Source organism: Anolis carolinensis, unplaced genomic scaffold (assembly GCF_035594765.1).
Source record: "Anolis carolinensis isolate JA03-04 unplaced genomic scaffold, rAnoCar3.1.pri scaffold_14, whole genome shotgun sequence".
Classification (NCBI taxonomy): domain Eukaryota; kingdom Metazoa; phylum Chordata; class Lepidosauria; order Squamata; family Dactyloidae; genus Anolis; species Anolis carolinensis.
In genome coordinates, this window is record NW_026943825.1 from 12,561,887 (window position 1) to 12,586,317 (window position 24,431).

Genomic DNA, 24,431 nt, shown 5'->3' on the forward strand with positions numbered 1-24,431 from the left:
GCAGCAGGAATGACATGTGCTAAGGGATAGAGGGGAAAAAAATAGACCGGATATAAAAAATTGGTTTATTAAAATTTTGGAAATTATGAGTGCAGACAAATTAACATACAGTAGAGTCTCACTTATCCAAGCTAAATGGGCCGACAGAAGCTTGAATAAGCGAATATCTTGGATAATAAGGAGGGATTAAGGAAAAGCCTATTAAACATCAAATTAGGTTATGATTTTACAAATTAAGCACCAAAACATCATGTTATACAACAAATTTGACAGAAAAAGTAGTTCAGTACGCAGTAATGTTATGTTGTAATTACCGTATTTACGAATTTAGCACCAAAATATCACGATATATTGAAAACACTTAACTACAAAACGCAGGTTTTTGAGTAATTATATTGGACTACCGCTGATTTCTGAGCCTGAATATATTGCACAAGATTTCCCTAGCCTAAAATGATACATTTTAATATATTGGGTTTATGGCTCCTGTCCCCTTGATCTGATCATGTAAGTGTGATTTATTGTTATAATTGCATTGTTTTACTTTGTTTAATAATGTGTATTATGTTGTTATGTAATGTTTGTGTTGCTTTTATGACTGTAAACCGCCCTGAGTCCCATCCGGGAGATAGGGTGGTATATAAATAAAGTTTTATTATTATTATTATTGTTATTATTATTATTATTATGACACAGCAAACAAGATAGATATGCTGGATTTCATATCACAAAACCACAAGTCGAACACTTCCCAAGTGTCTAGGACTGTGTGATGTATTTTCGGATGATGGCCGCAGATCCCAGTCGGGTGGCCTTTTGCAGTTGGCAGATCGTGATTTTGTCAATGTCTATTGTTTCCAAATGCCGGCTGAGATCTTTTGGCACGGCACCCAGTGTGCCCATCACCACCGGGACCACCTGCACTGGTTTCTGCCAGAGTTTTTAAAGTTCAATCTTGAGGTCCTGATAGCGGCTGAGTTTTTCCTGTTGTTTTTTGTCATTATTATTATTATTGTTATTATTATTGTTATTATTATTATTATTATTATTATTAAAAATGGCTTGGATTATCCAGAGGCTTGGATAAGCGAGGCTTGGATTAGTGAGACCCTACTGTTGTTACAAACTACTGTATTTAAGAACAGAGAACTGTAAAGTGATAATACATATAAGGATACACTAGCCAAAAATAAAAGATTAAATAATTGTCCTAGAATAAACACTAAAGAAGAGAAAAATAATACAACAAATAAATACAGTAGAGTCTCACTTATCCAACATAGACGGGCCGGCAGAACGTTGGATAAGCGAATATGTTGGATAATAAGGAAAGATTAAGAAAAAGCCTATTAAACATCAAATTAGGTTATGATTTTACAAATTAAGCACCAAAACATCATGTTATACAACAAATCTGACAGAAAAGTAGTTCAATACACAGTAATGTTATGTTATAATTACCGTATTTACGAATTTAGCACCAAAATATCATGATATATTGAAAACATTGACTACAAAAATGCGTTGGATAATCCAGAACGTTGGATAAGTGAGACTCTACTGTAGGTTTTGTGAGGGAAAGGGAGGCGGTTTGGCCTTCAGGAAAGAAAAGAGAATGAAATATTTTCCTTGCCTTATGATGCCTTTTAAACAGACGTGTTAATGAGACTTTGGGCCTGTCGTTTTTTCCAAGGCCTGTTCCCTTTCTCTCTCCCGTCGGCCATCTTGGGTCTCTTCCATTCAGTTTCTTCTCTCGGTTTGTGAAGGACTAGGTGATATTTCCCCTTCTTTGAACCTTGTTTCTTTCAATTATAGACAAAATTAGGATTATATTGTCCTTAATGAGACTTTGGGCTTGTCCTTTCTTCAAATCTCATGTGAATCCTGTCAGGGCCTGTTCTTTTTCTCTCTCCTTTCGGCCATCTTGGGTCTCTTCAATTCAGTTTCTTCTCTCGGTTTGTGAACAGTTAGGTGGTATTTTCCTTTCTTTGAACCTTGTCCTTCTCAATTATAGACAAAATTAAGATTATATACTTCTAATTATAATTATTTTGAGATTTTTTTAAAATAAGGATTTGCCTCAAAATCTGCCCCAAAACCGCCTCAGATTCACTGTCAAAGTACAATCGCTTCCAGATTTTGTCTGCCTCAGAATTCTGCTTTTTAGGGTCTTTTTTGGCAATAATTCGCCAAGGAATTGGGCAAAAAAATGGGGTTAAAGCAGGCCTGGGCAAACTTTGGCCCTCCAGGTGTTTTGGACTTCAGCTCCCATAATTCCTAACAGCCGGTAGGCTGTTAGGAATTATGGGAGTTGAAGTCCAAAACACCTGGAGGGCCAAAGTTTGCCCAGGCCTGACTTAAAGTCTTGTAAAGGTGCTAAAATATGCTTGAAAATCCCTATAATAAGTACAGTAGAGTCTCACTTATCCAACGCTCACTTATACAACGTTCTGGATTATCCGCATTTTTGTAGTCAATGTTTTCAATGCATCGTGATATTTTGGTGCTAAATTCGTAAATACAGTAGAGTCTCACTTATCCAACATAAACGGGCCGGCAGAACGTTGGATAAGCGAATATGTTGGATAATAAGGAGAGATTAAGAAAAAGCCTATTAAACATCAAATTAGGTTATGATTTTACAAATTAAGCACCAAAACATCATGTTAGACAACAAATTTGGCAGAAAAAGTAGTTCAATACGCAGTAATGCTATGTAGTAATTACTGTATTTATGAATTTAGCACCAAAATATCACGATATATTGAAAACATTGACTACAAAAATGCGTTGGATAATCCAGAACGTTGGATAAGCGAGTGTTGGATAAGTGAGACTCTACTGTACAGTAATTACAACATAACATTACTGCGTATTGAACTACTTTTTCTGTCAAATTTGTTGTATAACATGATGTTTTGGTGCTTAATTTGTAAAATCATAACCTATTTTGATGTTTAACAGGCTTTGTCTTAATCCCTCCTTATTATCCAACATATTCACTTATCCAACGTTCTGCCGGCCCGTTTATGTTGTATAAGTAAGACTCTACTGTACTGAGATCCCTTGTATTGAGTACTGATGACAAAATAGCAAGCAACGGTGTGAAATATGGCTTTATTTTCATTGTGTTTTTGAATTCGGCGCTTAAAAATGCCTTTAAAAGCAATAACAATGTTGTTTTTGTCTATTACAGGCCTGTTGGAAGGATATCTTTTCCATTCCCTGGATTGACTTGGCTTTACAAGGTTTATTATTATTATTATTCCCATTTCAATGAAGTGAGTGACTCAAAATGCATAGATTCATGCATTTCATATGTTTTCACTTTTGTATACTGTCTCATGTGTTTTAATGCTTAATGTAAATTGTTTCTAATTGCTTTATGTTTTGTTGGATTGTATTGTTTTATTTGTTTTATTGGATTGTATTTATTTATTTGTTTTATTGGATTGGATTGTTGTTTTTAAACTACCTCTCCCATGTTAAATATGTTGCACCTTGGCCCAGATCCGTGTTTTAGTCTTCTGTTTTTAGTATTTTATATTTTTATATTTATATTTATATTATATTTATATTTAATATTTTAGGCTGTATGTTGTTTTTTATTATGGTTTTATTGATGTTGATGTTTTATTGTTGAAATATTCGCTTCACTGTTTTATTGTTGTATATGTCGGGCTTTGTCCCCATGAAAGCCGCTCCGAGTCCCTCCGGGGAGATGGGGCGGAGTATAAAAATAAAGTTGTTGTTATTATTATTATTATTATTATTATTATTATTATTATTGGCCCTGAATTTTTGCCAGGTCTGTAAGCCTCTTTGAGTCTCTTTGAGTGAGAAAGGCAGGATAGAAATGACGTAAATAAATGCATTTATTTATCTCGTATTTCAATAAGTAAACAAAGATTCCTGGCTCTTCATAACCGCATTGAATCCAGGGAAAAGATAATAATTGTGTTGTCGAAGGCTTTCGTGACCAGAATCACTGGGTTGCTGTGAGTCTTCTGGGCTGTCTGGCCAAGTTCCAGAAGCATTCTCTCCTGATGTTTCACCCAGATCTATGGCAAGCATTCTCAGAATTTGTGAGGTCTGTTAGAAACTAGGCAAGTGGGGTTTCTATATCTGTGGAAAGTCCAGGTTGGGAGAAAGAACTCTTGTCTGTTGGAGGCAGGTGTAAATGCTGCAATTAATCACCTTGATTAGCATTGAAAAGCCTTGCAACTTCAAGGCTTGGTTGGTTCGTGCCTGGGGAAATCCTTTGTTGGGAGGTGTTAGCTGGCCCTGATTGTTTCCTGTCTGAAATTCGGCTTTTTAAAATTTTGTGGTTTATTCACTGTCCTGATTTTAGGGTTTTTAAAATACTGGTAGTCAGATTGTGTTCATTTTCATGATTTCCACCACATGCTTGTCCACATGCTTGTGGATTTCAATGGCTTCTCTGCGTAGTCTGACATGGTAGCTGTCCAATTGGTCCAGCATTTCTGTATTCTCCAATAATCTTCTCTGTCCAAGTTGGTCCATCAAGTGCTCTGCTATGGCTGACTTCTCTGTTTAAATTAGTCTGCAGTGCCTTTCATGTTCCTTGATTCGTGTCTGGGCAATGCCGCAGCGTTTTGAGGTCCCTCTATAGACTTGTCTACAGCTGCATGGTATGTGGTAGACTTCTGCAGAGGTGAGAGGATCCTTCTTGTCCTTTGCTGAACTGAGCATTGTTTGGATTTTCCTAGTGGATCTGTAGTAGATAGTTTGTAGGTTATGTTTCTTCATCAGCTAACCAATGCGGTCAGTGGTTCCCTTGATGTATGGTAAGAACACTTTCCTCTCGGTGGGTCTTTGTTTTTATTCTCGTGGCTTATTCTTGGTCTTGCAGCTCTGCTGATGTCTGTGGTGGAGTCTCCATTGGCTTGTAGAGCCCAGTTTAAGTGGTTCAGTTCACCTTGGAGGAGGTGGGGCTGCAAGGCCATTCACACTTGCCTCCAACAGACAACAGTTCTTTCTCCCACCCTGGACATTATTCCACGGATATATAAACCGTACTTGCCTAGTTTCCAACAGACCTCACAGCTTCTGAGGATGCCTGCCATAGATGTGGGTGAAATGTCAGGAGAGAATGCTTCTGGAACATGGCCAAACAGTACGGAAAATGCAGAGCAACCCAATGATTCCATCCATGAAATCCTTCGACTACACATATAATTTATCTGTTTCATTTCCCATTTGTTCCTGAACAATCTGATACACACATTACAGAAGTGCTGAATATATTCTTTGATGCAGAGACATGATCCAGACAGCTATGATTTCTTACAAAATGGGTTAATTTTAAGAAGAAACATTTCATCTGTCATCCTTCAAACCTGGAATTTCTTTCAATTTTTTATGTGTGTGATGAAAACCACTGATTTGTTTTTCATTTGCAGTTAACTGAAAGGGCCGAAATTAATTGGAAAGAATGGCGACTGCTCAGAAACAAAGGACTTCTTTGGTAGGACTCAATTAATTTTATTTTCAAATTTCAATGAGATGTTGATTGTAATGACGATTTTTAAAGGAATCCTTGGTTAAACCTTTAATATGAGTTTGCAATGAGTTTAAGCAAGTGTCAAACTGAGGCCAGGGATTAATATGGCCCCTTCTAGACTGCCATATAATCCAGATGATCAAAGCAGATAATCCACACTGTCTGTTTTGAACTGGATTATATAAATCTACATGGACATATAATCCAGTTCAAAGCAGATAACCTGGATTTTATATGGCAGTGTAGCAAGGGCCTATGTCAAGATATGTTTAACATCCTATTTATAAACTCAATCCCATATATACCATCTTCTTCAGAGATGTGAGAGTTCAATTCCCATCATCTTGAGACTGTTGGGATCGTAGATCTGTCATGTAAAATTATGCAAAGCGAATCTGAAAATGCAGGTTCATCGGAATGTAAGAGCAACACTATCTCTTTCACAGAGCACGGCCATATTTCCCAATAAAATAACCACCGAGCAGCAATCACTGGTGTTAGTGAAGAGGTTGCTGGCCATCGCCGTCTCCTGCATCACTTACCTGAGAGGCATCTTTCCAGAATGCGCCTATGGGACGAGATATTTGGACGGTAAGGGAATTTCTTTTTTTTAATTTATGATTTTTTATTGTGTTATTAGCTGTAAATACAGTGAAAGCGGGGAAAACAAATATGTAAAGATAGTAAGAAAAAGTGGGGGGAAATGAGAAATAGAAGAAGAGAAAAAAAGAAGTAAAACAAATTAAAAAGGAGAAAAAAAATAAGTTTAAAAAATGGGGGGGGGGGAGTGACTCCCCATTGTCCTCTTGAGGAAGCCTGTTTGCTCCTCAGATATCCAGTTCATCATGAAAGTTTTTAATCTTTCTGCCATGATTATTGTGAAGATTTTGTAATCGTGATTAAGCAAAGAAATTGGTTGGTAATTTTTTATTTCTGCCGGGTCTGTATTTTCTTTATGTATTAAAGTAATGTTTGCGGCTTCCCATGTTTTTGGAATTTGGACGGTAAGGGAATTTCTCACCTGGATAAAGGTCCTTTGCCTCTTGGGAAAAATGCAATGTTTTTGTAAACCGCTCCTAGCCAAACTGGGAGTAGCGGTATATAAGTTTAATAATAATAATAATAATAATAATAATAATAATAATAATAATAATATTATTAATAATAATAATAATAATAATAATAATAATAATAATAATAATAATTTAAAATGTGGTTTTTGGAAGCGATAAATATCATCATCATCATCATCATTTAATTACTTATTAATCGCCCTCCATCCAAGATGCTCTAGGAGATTTACAAGATAAAATTGTAAAGGATAAAAATACATACATACAAATATTGATAAAATTAACATAGATTAAAAGCTCTAGTAAAGAGCCAGGTCTTGAGTGCTAGGGTAAAAGGCCCTAACTCACGCATGGCTCTCATCTAGGGCGGCAAGGCATTCCATAAGTCAGGGGCAGAAATAGAAAAAGCTCTGCGTCTGATCCTTTCCAAGTGCACTTCTCTAGGACCCGGTATATAAAGATATGGGGTGTCCAGGGCTGGATGGCCATCTGTCTGGAGCACTTTAATTGTGCTTTTCCTGCATGACAGAGGGTCAGACTAAATGGCCCTTGGGAGCTGGATCCACACTGCCGTATAACCCAGTTTTTAATACAAATTATCTGTTTTGAACTGGATTATATGAGTCTACAGTGTCAGATAATCTGAGGTAAGCAGATAATCTGGAATCAGATCCTGGGATATAGGGGCAATGTGGAAGGGGCCTAAGATAGCGACTCATTTTCTTTCTGACACAAAAGGTGGTTCCATGTATCAAATATTGTGCATAAAACTACCTTCAGTGTATGAGGTGCAAATGAAAGATAAATGAATATCATCTTTAGACTTTAGTCTCATCCCCAAGATATTTTATTATGGATTTCGATTGGAAGGCCGTCCAGTCCAACTTCCTTCTGTCACGCAGGAACAGCACAATCAAAGCACCCCTGACAGATGGCCATCCAGCCTCTGCTTAAAAGCTTCCAAAGAAGAAGATTCCAGCAGACTCTGAGACAGCAAGTTACACTGTTGAACAGCTCTTACCATCAGAGAAACACTTCTGGTCCCAAGCATTTTGGCTCATGGATGCTCAATGAATATTAGTGCCGTCATTAGGCAGAGTGAGGCAGGCCCCAGAGAGAGATGATTTTAGGTGTCTTGAAAGCATAGCCAGCTGTTAAATATTTCATTTATTATTGACTTATTTTTCCCACCAGGCAATAGGAGAATAGCTCATAGGATTTTCTGCCTCCGGTGGCAAAGCCCTATTCTTAGCCTTGGGAACATTCACTTCTCTCTGTTGCACTCCCGACGTGTACAAAAAGCACTATAAAGAATGCAGCACACTATTTCTTCTATCTCAGCGTCGGAGATGTTTCTCAAGCACAATCTCTTTGAATGAGCCAAAAAAAATTAGCTGTACATTGTGGTTATAATAATAATAATAATAATAATAATAATAATAATAATAATAATAATAATAAAACTTTATTTATACCCTGCCACCATCTCCCCAACGGGGACTCGGGGCGGCTAACATGGGGCCACGCCCAGAGCAATACAATATAATAACATATAAAAACAACATATCATAACACAATTAAAAGCAATACAATAGATGATATTACATCAAGTAATCCAAAAAAAAACAAAAACAAAAAAAAACAGTTAAACAAGGGCAGGCCGCATGGATTATGATTTTTTTCAAACATCTTTTTGATTGTCTTTTAAGACTTCTGTGTGAAAATACTAAGGGAAGACAAAAACTGTCCTAGCTCCAGCCAGCTGGTGAAATGGTACGTAACCTGCAATTTCCAGGGCCTTTATGGGTTGTTGGGACTATTGAAGAATAGATCTTCAGCATGACAAGAGCAAAGGCTTGTCCAAATCACACACTGACATTTTTATGAGCTATTTTACATGGTGCTTTACTAAGAATGGGTGGTCGACGAACGGCAATCAATTGACAATCCCAGGTTAGCATTAGAGGAAAGGAAGAAAAATTGAAGCATAAGGAGACAGGGAAAGAAAGATGATTCTTTTTTATGACAGCAAAGGTTCTAATCTTTGGTCCTTCAGAACTTTTAGACTTCTGCTGTCCTGAATGTTGGTGAAGTTGTTAGGGTTTGAAAGTCCAAAATAACTGGATCAAGGTTTGAGAACCATTGTGGCCCCCAGATACACTGCCATATCATCCAGTTTCTGAATCCAGTGTAGACTCATATAATCCAGTTCAAAGCAGATAATCTGGGATCAGCTACTGGAATGTATGGCAATGTAGATCTAACCTGTATTACAATGGGAATATATTAAGAAAGATTTGAGACTGTGGTTGGAGCTATGCTGCTATATACAGTAGAGTCTCACTTATCCAACACTCGCTTACCCAACATTCTGGATTATCCAACGCATTTTTGTAGTCAATGTTTTCAATACATCATGATATTTTGGTGCTAAATTCGTAAATACAGTAATTGCAACATAACATTACTGCGTATTGAACTACTTTTTCTGTCAAATTTGTTGTATAACACGATGTTTTGGTGCTTAATTTGTAAAATCATAACCTAATTTGATGTTTAATAGGCTTTTCCTTAATCTGTCCTTATTATCCAACATATTCGCTTATCCACCGCTCTTCCGGCCCGTTTATGTTGGATAAGTGAGACTCTACTGTAATCAAGTTTATGTATCCAGATTATCTGCTGTATGAGTCTACACTGCCGTATAATCCAGGTAATATGGATTCAGAAACTGGATTGTGTGGCAGTGTAGACTCATATAATCCAGTTCAGTTCAATTTGCTAAGGAGCCGTGGTGGTGCAATGGGTTAAATCCTTATGCTGGCTGAACTGCCGACCTGGAGGTTGGGTTGCTGACTTGAAGGTTGCCAGTTCAAATCCGCGAAATGGGGTGAGCAGCCATCTGGCAGCTCTAGCTTGCAGGGACATGAGAGAAGCCTCCCAGTAACACATCCGGGTGTCCCCTGGGCCATGTCTCTGTAGACGGCCAATTCTCTCACACCAGAAGCGGCTTGCAGTATGTTCTCAAGTTGCTTCTGACACGGTAAAAAAAGTTCAATCTGCTTTATATGAGTCCACACTGACCATATCATACAGTTTCTGAATCCTGATTATCTGATTATCTGCCAGTGATTATATGGCAGTGCAGATGGGCCCTAAGTGATTTGGAACTGTGGCTGCATTTTGGGAGACATTTTGGTATCCAAAGGGCAGCAAAGTAGAAATGGTTGTGCCTTTTGCGGGGAAACAAAGTACATTATTTGCAGACATCTGGTACAGCAATAGAAATAGAAGGTTTTTAAAAGCAAAGATAGAAGGAAGGGGGCAAGATATTATGAGTCTTGAATGGGAGGCCTTATGCAGTATCTGGGAATAGAGATTTTAAGGATGTAAAGGGGAATACAGTCAGAATTACAAGACAGGCTAACTGTTTGGGCAACATGGTGCTGAACGGAGTGGATAAGGTGTGTGTTCTAAAATATCATTGTTAAAGTTGACTGCTTTTTTACAAAAGCAAAATAGTGATAGATAATTTATTTACAGTATCAACAAACAGTGAAGCAGAAGTGTTATTTGATTTTTACAGGATGTTGGGGTGCTATGATGCGCTGCAGAAAAAATATGTAAGTTATATATGATTTAAGCTTGAAAGAACATGGAACATTTAGCTTGTTATTGTACTGGTTAAGCACATTTAAATGTTTCTAATTAAAATGATGTCTTTTCCTTTTTAAATAGCTCAGACTACTCATGTTGGCGGTAAGTTGCGTGTGTGTGTGTGTGTGTGTGTGTGTATCAACATTTGAAAATGATTAACTATTAAATTTTTTGTGTAGTTATTTTGTTTTGAAAACTGTGTATTGTATATTTTTTTTATTGTAGGTCTACACTGACCAGGAGGACCCAGAGGTGAATTAATGATGCCATGTTTCATTTAAAACTACTGTACACCTTTAGATTTCTAATGCTTTGCATTTGGTCAGAAGACACATTAGAATTATTTTCACCACACATGCTTAAACACACATATAGATAAATGTAGCTTGTTTAATCATTGCTGTATGAGGGGCCATGGTTTCTCTATGTATATTTTACCACTGTTTATGTCCCCACCCTCTTTCTTCCTTACAGAAAGTCGGTGAAGGAGAGCAAGATGAAATAGGCTCACACACTGCATTTCTATTGGTTTGGAAGCCGTCTCTGTTTGAGGGTTGACCTCTGTCAAAGATGAAAGGGCCCTTTTAATGGAAATCATTAAAATAGCTGTTTGAAGGGAATGGTTTCCTATAATTAGGGTGCTTTTCTGTCACAGCTACATGCCAATGCCTTCTCTCTTTCTGACAATCTCAAATCTCTCCCCACACCTGACATCTCCCCTCCACCCTTTTCTCAGAATTCCCTGAGTCAAGTATTGTATTTTCACATCTTTAAAACACACAAGCTCAAGGAATTTATTGAAGCTCTTGTAATAGAGCATATTCCATTCAAGACTTGTTCTCTTGTTTTGCCATTGGCGTAATTATCAACTTTGATGGCAGGAGGCTATATGGTCTCTGGGAAAACTGCTATAGGTCTCAGTCCCCAAGAATAAATTTGTCCATGTTTTCTATTTTGAAGCAAAAAAAAAAAAAAAGAGAGAATTACGTGTTTCCAATTTTTTTGTTTAGCTAGATTATCTTGTTCTTTGTAAGGTACCAAGAAAACCTTTGCCAAATACACTATCATTCCTGAGGATGATACTCATAAAACAGTCGTCCACTAGGTGTCACTCTCCCTCTATGGGATGTGATGATATTAAAAGATGTTTATTTGCTACATTTATATGCCGCCCTTCTCACTCCGAAGGGGACTCAGAGCGGCTTACAAATTAAATTTACATACAATATTATATTATTAGCATAGTACAATACTGGCAATAAATTACTATATTGTACTATATCAATATATGGTAATATTATTAGTAATATTACATGTAAAATATAATATATAATTAATATTATTATATTGCATTATTAGTATATCGTACTACAATATAATATTATGAATATTATATGTATATACAATATATATTAGAATAGCATGTTATGGGGGGAGGAGCCGTCAGATGATGCAAAGAGACAAGATGGAACTTATTCTCAGTAGGTGGCTGTGTGTTTCCCCAGGCAGGAAGTAGCCAGGCCTTGAAGCTGCAAGGCTATTCAGCCCTAATCAAAGTGGTCCATTGCAACATCCACACCTGCCTCAAACAGACAAGAGTTTTTCTCTCACCCTGGAAATTCCAAAGATATATAAACCCCACTTGCCTAGTTTTCAGCAGTCCTCACAACCTCTGAGGATGCTTTCCATAGATGTGGGTGAAAAGTCAGGAGAGAATGCTTCTGGAACATGATCATACAGCCCGGAAAACTCACAACGACCTATTAAAAGTTATTCTTATTAATTTACCTGACTGACTATGGGATTCTTCCTCTTTTTAAAGCCCCACCAACACTGCCATATAATCCAGTTTCTGAATCCAGATGACCTGCCTTGATTTGGATTATATGGCAGTGTAGACTCATATAATCAAAGCAGAAAATCTGGGATCAGGTACTAGATTTTATGGCAGTGTATATTTATTATTTATTTATTTACAACATTTATATTCCGCCCTTCTCACCCCGAAGGGGACTCAGGGCGGATCACATTACACATATAGGCAAACATTCAATGTAGATCCAGCCACAGTGTTGTTATGAGGTTAAAACCAGGGGATGAAGAATATGTTTATCAGAATAAGCTTTGGGATGGAGGTGGCAAATAAAACTGGCATAAAAATAGATATGCTATTGTGTTTCACTTTTTATTGCCCATCTCCCCTGCTAGATGTTTAACTGCTGTGCTTTGCGTTTAGACCATTACAGAGTGCTACCAGTTTAAGTTCAAATACACCGACCATGGACCATCCATGGACTTCACAAGGTATTCCTTTATTTCCCTCCATCTTTCACTCTACAGCTTGACCAGATATTGCTTTGCTTCTTCTGGTTAGGTGAGGAAAACCCAAGCATGTTCTTTGCTTCTAGGAAGTGAATGTTAACACAGTCTCGGATTTGTAAAGAAAATGTTTTTTGTTGCTGCAGAACAAATACTCAGTTACAACCCTCATCTGGTCTCTGGACACATTTCCTTGGCAGACATGATGTGAAAGGCTCAGGAAATATCCCCAAACAGCAAATATACAACTTTATTGGTCCCCTGTTTCTCTAGCACAAACATCTACAGTTAGATTTGCTTTCCAGAGTCGGGATATTTAAAGGTTGTAGTAGACACTGGGAAATGTGTATATTTTTAGCAACAGAAGAATCTCTTGTTTCAACAGAACAAATGTTGTTTCCTGGGATATATCCCAGCGCAGGCCATGAAAAACTGCTAGTACAATACACTTAGTGCCAGCTGGCACCCTTGAATAGAAGGACTCCACTTCTGGGATTTGTACCAGGAAAGTAACTCACTGAAGAAATACTGGATTGGCTGAAATGTTATTTGTACCATATGGACTGTCATGTAGCAATTTGCTGGGTTGTAGATTACTTTCAGCTCTGCGTTTCCAGAAACATTGAAACCTATATGGGCTCCTGTATAGATACCCTGTTTCCCCAAAAATAAGACATCCCCAGAAAATAAGACCTAGTAAAGGTTTTGCTGGATTGCTAAATATAAGGCCTTCCCCCAAAGAAAGACCTAGCAAAGTTTTTGTTTGGAAGCATGCCCGCCAAACACAACACCAGAGCACACAGTATTGGTAAATGTACAAACCATTGAATGCTGTACATGGAAATAATGGTAGTAACAAGAAATTTCTGATAGGATTGTCTGGTTATGCTGGTTTGTGATGACAACTACTGTACAGTATATAATAAACTAGCTGTGCCCGGCCATGCGTTGCTGTGGCGAAGTATGGTGGTATGGGAAATAAAGTATTGAGGAATTGGTGGTAATTAAGGTAAAGGGTAAAGATTTTCTCCTGACATTAAGTCCACTTGTGTCCAACTGCACACTGAAGTGGATTAAATGTCAGTGTGGAGTCAAAATAATCCAGTTCAAAGCAGATAATATAAGATTATAAATGGGTTATATAGCTGTGTGGAAGGGCCTTGAGTCTACACTGCCATATAATCCAGTTAAAATCTGATAATCTGTATTTTATAGGCAGTGTGGAAGAGGCCTAAGTGAGGCCTAACTCTGCCTGTCCCCTGGGCTGAGTGGGTTGCTAGGAGACCAAGTGGGCGGAGCTTAGCCTTCTAACTGGCAGCAATTGGATAAAAACAATTATTCCTCTCCCTCTAATTAGGACTTTATTTTTCTTTTCTTTTTGTTGTATGAACGTAGAGGCACGGATGAGGGGTTGTGCTGCCAAGTTTAGTGTTGTTGTTTTGTCCTAGGCCGAAATTTCATTACCCTTTTATATATATAGATGTTAATTTTTTTATGTTCAACAATAAATGTAAATTCTTCTTCATGGAAAAAGAAGACATCCCCTGAAAATAAGACCTAGCACATCTTTGGGAGAAAAAAATAATATAAGACACTGTCTTATTTTCAGGGAAACACGGTAGCTCATCATAACATATGGATTGCTTGTTTTAAAAAAAATGTTTAGACTAGGCATCTAGTCCAGCTCCTTATTTCCTTATTGCAGCTAACAAAAAGCCTGAAAGCAAAGTCTGAATGCACTCACTTGCTCCTGTTAGTGAGTTTTCCCCATATTTAATTTTGGCGGCATGTGAGCTCTGCGCCTGGAGGTTTCGTACAACCATTATGATTTGTAGCCATTGATAGTTTTATCTTCCGTGAGTCTGATTAATTTTGTAAATATAGCTGCGTTCTGAAGCCGCAGGAGGATGTACCATCACTTCTCCAACTTTTAATCCTTGCGACACGAAGGCACTTTTACAGTAATCTGAGCTACTGAGAATCCCATGGCTCTCCCTAAGAAGAACCAGGGAGCAGGCCCTGAGATGTAGGAACCCTGGCAGTTATTATGACAATATTAGGGCAGGAAATTCTAAGAAGAGAACCATGCACTGTGTGCGAAACTCCTGCCTTTCATCATATCTGAACCTCTTGGCAATTTGTTTAGATATCATAGAGCTCGCGAATGAGAAAAAGACTCTCTGCTTTCCCTACAATTTTTCATGATTTAATCAACTTCCTCGTGCCTCCCCCAGTTTCAACCATTCCTTAGACTGAAGGTGCTCTAGCCTTCGGTTTCCAAAGAGCATGATCCATAAACAGCAGTGCAAGTGGGCTGGGTTAAATGTGGGGCAAGGGGAGCGTGGAGAAAGGTAATAGTGTCAGAATGGCTCAGGGAGCACCAACTGCCCCTTTCCTTCCATCACAACCTTTGGCTGTTTTGTGATTTTTCTAGTAAAAACCCGGAGAATAATTCCAACATCTCGTGTGTGGATACTAAGAAAGCCAGCATCCTACTGATTAGAAAGATTTATGTCCTGATGCAGAATTTGGGTCCACTGCCTGATGATGTCTGCCTCACGATGAAACTTTTCTATTACGATGAAAGTAAGATATCAGTTTAAATCTCTCTAACACGCTTATGTCAGATTTAAAGCTTTCCTCCCTGCCCTTCATTTAAAGAGTGTGTGTATGCCTTCCTGTTGAATTCACAGCCTAGGTATATAATAATCTTGTTATACAGCCAATACATTGAGAGTATCTACATGTTGTTGTTATTATTATTATTATTATTATTATTTTATTGTATGACACAGCAAACAAGATAGACATGCTGGATTTCATATCACAAAATCACAAGTCGAACACTTCCCAAGTGTCTAGGACTGTGTGATGTATTTTCGAATGATGCGTGCAGATCACAGTAGGGTGGCCTTTTGCAGTTGGCAGATCGTAATTTTGTCAGTGTCTATTGTTTCCAAATGCCAGCTGAGATCTCTTGGCACGGCACCCAGTGTGCCCATCACCACCGGGACCACCTGCACTGGTTTCTGCCAGAGTCTTTGCAGTTCAATCTTGAGGTCCTGATAGCGGCTGAGTTTTTCCTGTTGTTTTTCGTCAATGCGACTGTCACCTGGGATGGCGACATCAATGATCCAAACCTTTTTCTTTTCCACAACTGTGATGTCTGGTGTGTTGTGTTCCAGAACTTTGTCAGTCTGGATTTGGAAGTCCCATAGTATCTTTGCGTGTTCATTTTCCAATACTTTTTCAGGTTTGTGATCCCACCAGTTCTTTGCTGCTGGGAGGTGGTACTGGAGGCAGAAGTTCCAATGAATCATTTGGGCCACATAGTTGTGCCTCTGTTTGTAGTCTGTCTGTGCAATTTTCTTACAGCAGCTCAGCCGATTATTATTATTATTATTATTGAATTTTATCTGTATTTATCAGTGAATTTTAACTCTTGTATTTTAATAATGTTTTATTTCTGTTTTAATGATGTTGTACCACAAGGAGAGGTGGGTGATAAATGTATTACCCTATTTTATTTGTCAAATGTATTAGTAAATATGGTATACTTTTGAGACAAAGTATATGATGATTAGCAAATCTTGTTTTGTGATCATTCAAGTGCATTATGAAAACATTGTTACCTGTCTTCTCAGTTACTCCGGCCGACTACCAGCCTCCAGGATTCAAAGAGGGTGAATGTCAAGAGATTGCCTTTGAGGGGGAACCTACTTTCTTAAATGTTGGTGAGGTCCCCACCCCCTTCCATAAGTTGAAGGTTAAAGTGATGACGGAGAAAGAGCGAATGGAGCGAGTGGATAAAACCATACTGAGGCAAAGCAACACTTTGACTTCTCCCAAGGCATGCTACTCTGGAGGACAGGAACAGGAAATGGATGTAAGAACCTGGACGGGGCATGTCTTGCATTGGTCATCTTTCAAAGTGTCTTACCAATACATTCAAATTTGCTTCAAATGTTCTTGTTTGTGTACTTCATACAGGAAGATTTTATTGGCGAAGATAGGATAAGACAGCAGAAAACCGCACGCCAATCTCTATGTTCTCAAGGTACAGATTATATCCAATTTATCTGTGTAGAATGGTGCGTTCTCCTCTAGCACCGATTCTGCACATTAATTTAATTTTACAAATGTCTGCAGATATTTGTGTTAGGGTGAAGAGTTTGGCATTTTAAAGCATTGTTATTATTACCCTGATTTTTCTCTCTAAAAAAGAGACTCAAAACAGCTTACAGTAAGACCAATATAATACCATTTAGAACCTAAATCCAGTAGAGTCTCACTTATCCAACATAAACGGGCCAGCAGAATGTTGGATAAGCGAATATGTTGGATAATAAGGAGAGATTAAGGAAAAGCCTATTAAACATCAAATTAGGTTATGATTTTACAAATTAAGCACCAAAACATCATGTTATACAACAAATTTAACAGAAAAAGTAGTTCAGTACACAGTAATGTTATGTTGTAATTACTGTATTTAACGAATTTAGCACCAAAATATCATGATATATTGAAAACATTGACTACAAAAATGCGTTGGATAATCCAGAATGGTGGATAAGCAAGTGTTGGATAAGTGAGACTCTACTGCAGGGGTCCCCAAACTTTTTAAACAGGGGGCCAGTTCATGATCCTTCGGACTGTTGGAGGGCCGGACTATACTTGGCCACTGAGCAATAAATAATAATAATAATAGCAACAACAATAATAAAAAAGAGGGTTTGAAGAGACCCTTTGGGCCATTGAGTCCAATCCCCTCCTGCCTTTGTGCACCGAAAGCACAAGCAAAGCACCCCCAACAGATGGCCATCCAGCCTCAATGTTAATAATAATAATAATAATAATAATAATAATAATAATAATAATAATAATAATAATAATAAAGAGGGTTGGAAGAGACCCTTTGGGCCATTTAGCCCAACCCCCTTCTGCCCTTGTGCTGTGGGGGCCGGATAAATGCCTTTGATGCGCCGCATCCGGCCCCCGGGCCTTAGTTTGGGGACCCCTGCTCTACTGTATGTACAAACATTAAAATAGAATTAAATATTAGAGATATTACAAATAAAATAAAAAAGAAGCGACAACAGCATTTGAAAACAATGTTATCAAAATATTTTTAATTTCTTCAGTGTTAGATCAATGACAAAAATATAACAAGAGAGGGTATTATATAATAAAATTTAACACATAATAAACTGTAAATTAGGGCCCCAATCCAAATTTTGAATAGAGCACATGTCCCATATATTTCATCAGAATAAAATGAATTCATTTCTGGATGTGGATTTTCACAGTCTGAATCCTTGACGAAGGGAATGTATGCAGGTTCCTTATGCAAATAAAACTGATGCAATGACCTAGGGAACAACTTGTGTCGTTCTTAGGAACAGTCTCTGCCTCATTAGAACTGTGAAAGCTAGTTCCTTCCCAATAGATCACTCTTTCTGTTAGTGTAGTTTTAAGAATGGTGCAAGTATAAAACTATAAATCATTTTATGCCATTTCCTGGGCATCTGTATAATTCATTTAAATGCTATTCACAGAAATAAATTTAATATACGAGGAACACGAAGAAGAAAACAGAAAAAGAGAAGAAACTTCAAATGTCTCCAACAATAACGCCCAGGTATAAAGCTGTTTCCATTCTGTTCAAACTTTTGTTTGTGTTTATTTTTCTGGATTCCAAAGTTTGTGGCTGAAGACATATTGTAATCATTTCAAAGTTGAAGCTGAAACTTGGAGAATTGTGCTCAAGCAAAACATGATGTATGTTTTCAATTTGGTCTTTTTTTTGTTTTTGCAAACAAGAAAGAAGGAGGTTGGTTCTGCTAGTTAGTTGCAGAATGTGAATGGACGTCCCCTTTCCCCACACAATGGGGCATCTTTTCAACTCTAAAAAGCATTGAAGGTGGCAAATGGGTTTGCGTAAAGAGTGACTTTAAATAAAAAAAAGGCAAATAATTTATTTGAAGGTTGAGAAGTGGAGCAAAATTGATGATCTCTTAAAAATGCCTTTTTCAGAAACTCTAGTCCTAATCTGTTGATTAGACTAATTAATGATAACATTGAAATAAGTGCTCAAATTATCACTCAATACATCTGTTGTTCGCACCAAATAAAGGCCATGGGAAAACAGACTCATCTCAGTCCTGAAATTTCTATTTTTAAGTACCTGTATTTGTACACATTCTGGAAGCCCAAACTGAATCTGAAACATTGTTTTTTTCTTCAATCTTTCAACTGTTTTTAGGTGACGCAGCTAATAAATAAGACATCAGCACTCGAAGTAGCTGAGAGCAAGACCCGAAGTGGGAAGCAATTTCAGGGGAATACAGTTAGTGTCCTGTTTTTAAAAAGATGGAGAAAAACTTTCTCTTCAAAGATTAAGATGAGATAAATACACTCAGAAACTATACATTTACAGTACTAACATTGTTCTTAATGCATGGACCAAAAACTACCTGTTTCCTGGTTAGCTCAATTCCTGTACTATCTCACAGGTTTGGAGATTAATTTATTACTAACTATGAATGAAGTTTGAATTTGTTTCTACAGTACTTTTCTCTAGCATTCCCAATTGCACTTCATTATCCTAACAGTAAAACGGTGGCTGCATGCTAAGATGCACAACTGGAGTTCAACATCCCAGAATTGTATTCCCAAGCATCCTATTGATCGTGCATATTATAGTTGCATTTCCGTTTCACCTATCATGCTCATTCATACCTAGCATGTTTGGACAGTAACTACAGTAGAGTCTCACTAATCCAAGCCTCGCTTATCCAAGCCTCTGGATAATCCAAGCCATTTTTGTAGTCAATGTTTCAATATATCGTGATATTTTGGTGCTAAATTCATAAATACAGTAATTACAACATAACATTACTGCGTATTGAACTACTTTTTCTGTCAAATTTGTTGCATAACATGAAGTTTTGGTGCTTAATTTGTAAAATCATAACCTAATTTGACGTTTAATAGGCTTTTCCTTAATCCCAAGTTATTCGCTTATCCAAGCTTCTGCCAGCCCGTTTAGCTTGGATAAGTGAGACTCTACTGTAAATGTGAAGCAGCAACTTTGGCTGGATCTACATTGCCACATAATGCAGTTTGAACTGCATTATATGGTCAGTGTAGACTCATGTGGTTTCTTCCAACTCTATGATTCTTTGATTCTATATAATGCAGTTCAAATTGCGTCATAAGGGTCTTGACTGACTATATAATGCAGTTCAAACTGCATTTATGTGGCACTAGAGATCCAGCCTTTCTTTCTAATATTACAGCTATTTTAGATTACATAATAGATTTTATACTCAATAAATAAAACATGGTGGTAAGATGCAGTCTGTTTGCTTAGTTAAAGGAGCACACCAGTCACTTTTTACTACATGTTTGGATAATGTGTGCTTTGAGAAAGATCTCACACTCCGAAACCTGTGATTAAATTACAGTTTGGAAAGCAAGGGGAAATTCAAACAGGATAATTTCTGAACACAACAGTGCAGGGAACTTTAGCCCTGATCCGATTAGCATCCTGAATTTTATAAATGGGTGGGACTGAAGTGTTGCTGGAGACATTGACAGAGGCAGAGTGTAGGTAAATATCTCAGGACAAGTAGCTGATGGTTGCAATTTCAGATTTTATAACACCAGGTGAGGTTGAGGACCGTACCTATCTTAATTGTTTCATGATGTCAGGACAGTGGAGCTATGACTTCCAATCAAGGAAATGCTTTATTCCCATGCCATTAAGCTTGCCTTTTTCTCTCTAATGATGCTGGGCCTTTGAGGAGTGTGCTTTCTGTAGATTGTGAAGTGGGCAGCAAGGATAAAAATGAAGATGACATTTTTTCTTCCCACTATACTTCCCACTTTCAAGCTGGGGAAATAAATGTATAAAGCCGTCACTCATTCCTAAACCCAAAGGCAGTTTCCACCTCTTCCCTTTCTTGTTCCGTACAATCCTGGCTCTTTGTGCAAACTCTGCCGCACCTGCCGCTTGCTTTACTGGCAAAAATATGCTTCACCCCTGAGCCTTGTGGGGAAGATTCTGCTGGGATCAGCAGCCCAGGACATGTCCTTCAAGAATGTACAGTGGTGGAAGTAAATCATACCTTGTCAGGACCAAGCCCAGGCTTGCCCTGACTGTCGCCACTCTGAAAGAGTCCTTCATTAATTTTTTAACGCCAGTTGAGGAAGACTAACAGCCTGCGGATGCAGAGCGAGCGCCTTAATAGCTCTCTGCAGGACTCTCTCCCAGGGCTAACGGTTCCTCTGTCTCTTGTCAAGGTGGGTGTCGAAGGCGAAAGCAGCAGGAAGCCGTTGCCAGCAGCACGGGCCAAGAAGAGGGCTAGTGCAGAGTCAGGCAAACCAGTAAGTCACTGGGCCCTATCTGGAGAAAGTAGCTAGCCATCATCCTTGGGATAGGCCTTTCCTGCCTTTCAATCTGGGTTTTCTGTTCAAAATCAAAAGACCTTTTAAAAAACTGCTGCCTTTGGAAAGTAGGTGATTTAGCATGAGGCATGTGAGTCATCCCACTGCATTGATAATCAGTCCTATGAATTTCATTGAGAGCTATATTGCAGCCCTGTGGATTTACTCCGCAGTATAAGAGGCATTGTGTTGTCGAAGGCTTTCATGGCCGGGATCACAGGGTTGTTATATGTCTTTCGGGCTGTGTGGCCATGTTCCAGAAGTATTCTCTCCTGACGTTTCGCCCACATCTATGGCAGGCATCCTCAGAGGCTGTGTGGCATGGATAAACTAGGCAAGGAAAGGAAAAAATATATCTGTGTGGAGTCCAGGGTGTGGCAAGAGTCCTTTGTCACTGGGAAGCCAGCATTAATGTTTCAGTTAATCCAATGCTAATTAGGGTGATTAACTGAAACATTAATGCTGGCTTCCCAGTGACAAAGGACTCTTGCCACACCCTGGACCAGGAGTCCCCAAACTAAGGCCCGTGGGCCGGATGTGGCCCTCCAAGGTCATTTACCTGGCCCCTGTCCTAAACTTTAGACTTAGGGTTGACCTAAGTCTACCTGGTCTTTGAAGGTCTCTTTGCTTACCTATGGTCTTATGAGATTGTCTAGATGGTCTTTGAAGGTCTCTTTGCTTAGCTACGGCCTTATGAGACCATCTAGATGGCTTTTGGAGGTCACTTACCTATGGTCATATGAGACTGTCTAGATGGTCTTTGAGGGTCCCTTTCCTTACCTATGGTTTTATGAGATTGTCTAGATGGCCTTTGGGGCCCCCTTTCCTTACCTATGGTCTTCTGATGGCCTGATGAGATCATCTAGTTGGCCTTTGAGGGTCCCCTTCCTTACCTATAGTCTTATGAGACCATCTAGATCAGGGGTCCCCAAACTAAGGCCCGGGGGCCGGATGCGGCCCTCCAAGGTCATTTACCTGGCCCCTGCCCTCAGTTTTATAATATAATATTTTTATATCAGTTTTAATAATATATTATTTTAATAATATAATATATTGTATATACATATACTATTGATAATAATATTATCATGTTATACAATATAATACTAATAATGCCATATAATAATATTAAATATATGTTATATATTACAGTATAGTGGTATAGTTCAATATGATGATATATAATGCTAATATTGTGCTACGCTAATAATATAATACATTGTATGTACATACAGCTCTCCGAGTCCCCTTCAGGGTGAGAAGGGTGGGATATAAATGTAGTAAATAAATGTAGTAAATGAATAAATAAATAATTTTTGACTTAGGCTCGCCCAAAGTCTGATATGACTTGAAGGCACACAACAACAACAATAACAATCCTAATTAACTTGACTATATCATTGGCTAGAAGCAGGCCCACACTTCCCATTGAAATCCTGATAGGCTTATGTTGGTTAAAATTGTTTTCATTTTTACATATTGTATTGTTCTTTCATTGTTGTTGTTGTTGTTTTGCATTACAAATAAGACATTTGCAGTGGGCATAGGAATTTGTTGGATTTTTTTTTTCAAATGATAATTTGGCCCTTCAACAGTCCGAAGGATTGTGGACCGGCCCTCGGCTTAAAAAGTTTGAGGACCCCTGATCTAGATGGTCTTTGGAGGTCTCTTCGCTTACCTATGGTCTTATAAGATCGTCTAGAGCAGGGGTCACCAAACTAAAGCCCTCCAAAGTCATTGACCTGGCCTCTGTCCTAAACGTTAGACTTAGGGTTGACCTAAGTCTGAAACGACTTGAAGGCACACAATAACAACAATAACAATCCTAATTTTGGACTATTTCATCATAGTCCGGCCCCCCAACAGTCTGAGGGACTGTGAATCGGCCCCCCACTTAAAAAGTTTGAGGACCTCTGCCCTGGACTCTCACAGATATATATATATTTTCCTTTCCTTGCCTAGTTTATCCATGCCACACAGCCTCTGGGGATGCCTGCCATAGATGTGGGCGAAACGTCAGGAGAGAATACTTCTGGAACATGGCTACACAGCCCGAAAGACATGCAACAACCATAAGAGGCATTGCTATGGAGGATGGGTTGAAATCTAGCCACCCTAAAAACAAAGCCTCTCTGTGTTATTTTCCTTCACTCTACATTCCTAGCATTGCAGAGAGCAAGGTGTTAACAGCCACATTGAGAACTCTTCTGTTTGCTGTGTTTGGCCTCGTCTACACAATTTGGAACTGTATTACGGGGTCAGTGTGAAATTATATAATGCAGTTCAAATCATCAAAGTAAACTATAACAAATGGCATTATATGGCCTTTCATTCCCCTTGTAATTTTGCCAATAAATGGTCTTTCTGAATGCTCACCTGATGCTTGAAGTCACCGCCATGCCAGAAAGTCAGCTTGCACTTGCTGAAGTTCCCTTTTCTGCACTATTCAAAGTGCCTTTATTTCACTTGTCAGTTGCTGGGATAGGCAGCCGTGAAAAGTGCTGCAGTCCAACTGATTTGTACTGTAATTGATGCTCCAGGCAGCATTGTTGCAGATTAAGGGTTGCATAGTTATTGCATCAAAACCTTTTTGTTTTAGAAATAAGGATGTTATTATTTATTTAAAGCATTTCAGTGCTGCTCATGTATCAATATGTTTTCCTAGAGCACTTAAGAAACACAAAAAGCCAACCTTTAATTTGAGTTTACAAATAAAGCTATATTGAAGAAAGATACAAAATTAAAAAACAGTGGGAGAGGAAAGAGTAGCACTTTGTCTCTTGCAACTGTACATTTGTATTTATTTGTTATGAAGCAAGCAATTATTTATGTGCAACATTACATTCTATACCAAGCTTCTTACTTTTCCTTTTTTCCAGGTCTATCATTTTGACTTCTCTTCTAGTCAAAATTCCGGTTGCAAACGGCGAAAAATTAGTGAACCGAAAAAGAAAAAATAGATACAAGTTTCCTTGTTACAGGAAGAATATATTTTAATAAGTTAATAATATTGAATGTTCTTCAATGCTTTACAGTAAAAAATATAGGGTTTTAATAACTAGATTTGATAAAATTCAGTAGAATAAAGCTCACATTTTGCCTTGAGGAAAAAAGAAGCTGGAAATATTTCAGTATGAAACTTGGCATGGCAAAAATAAAATAAAATATTATAACATAAAATAATAAAATAAAATAAGACTTACATAGGCAAGTTCAAACTGATTTGAACTGGATCTGAAGAAAACTAAAAGAAGTTGCTTTATTCTAATAAAATATAATTCATTTTAATGTTGACACAATAGTCTGTATGTTAATATTTTCTGAAGTTCTCAGCACATACTCTTTCAGTGTGTGAAAATGTATTTCATTCCCTAGAAGTTTTAAAATTCATGTCAGGGACATGAATTTTA

At 38.0% G+C, this 24,431-nt stretch overlaps 1 protein-coding gene across 5 annotated transcripts; it reads left to right on the top strand.

The window, feature by feature from the left end:
- The first annotated feature begins 1,567 nt into the window (after nucleotides 1-1,567).
- hormad1 (HORMA domain containing 1) lies at nucleotides 1,568-23,996 on the top strand. 5 transcript variants are annotated; one of them, XM_016998507.2, is made up of 16 exons: nucleotides 1,568-1,772; nucleotides 3,197-3,281; nucleotides 5,424-5,488; nucleotides 5,971-6,115; nucleotides 8,307-8,370; nucleotides 10,184-10,220; nucleotides 10,336-10,356; nucleotides 10,480-10,506; nucleotides 12,491-12,558; nucleotides 15,008-15,159; nucleotides 16,218-16,459; nucleotides 16,564-16,630; nucleotides 18,129-18,211; nucleotides 18,836-18,919; nucleotides 20,878-20,961; nucleotides 23,901-23,996. In XM_016998507.2, exons 3-16 carry the CDS (start codon nucleotides 5,456-5,458, stop codon nucleotides 23,979-23,981), a joined length of 1,188 nt encoding a protein of 395 aa, XP_016853996.2. In that variant the 5' UTR covers nucleotides 1,568-1,772; nucleotides 3,197-3,281; nucleotides 5,424-5,455; the 3' UTR covers nucleotides 23,982-23,996. The 5 variants fall into 5 exon arrangements, with proteins under 5 accessions (XP_016853996.2, XP_062821131.1, XP_062821133.1 ...); XM_062965061.1 differs by having other exon boundaries at nucleotides 3,197-3,248; XM_062965063.1 differs by having other exon boundaries at nucleotides 1,568-1,756.
- The last annotated feature ends 435 nt before the right edge of the window (nucleotides 23,997-24,431 follow it).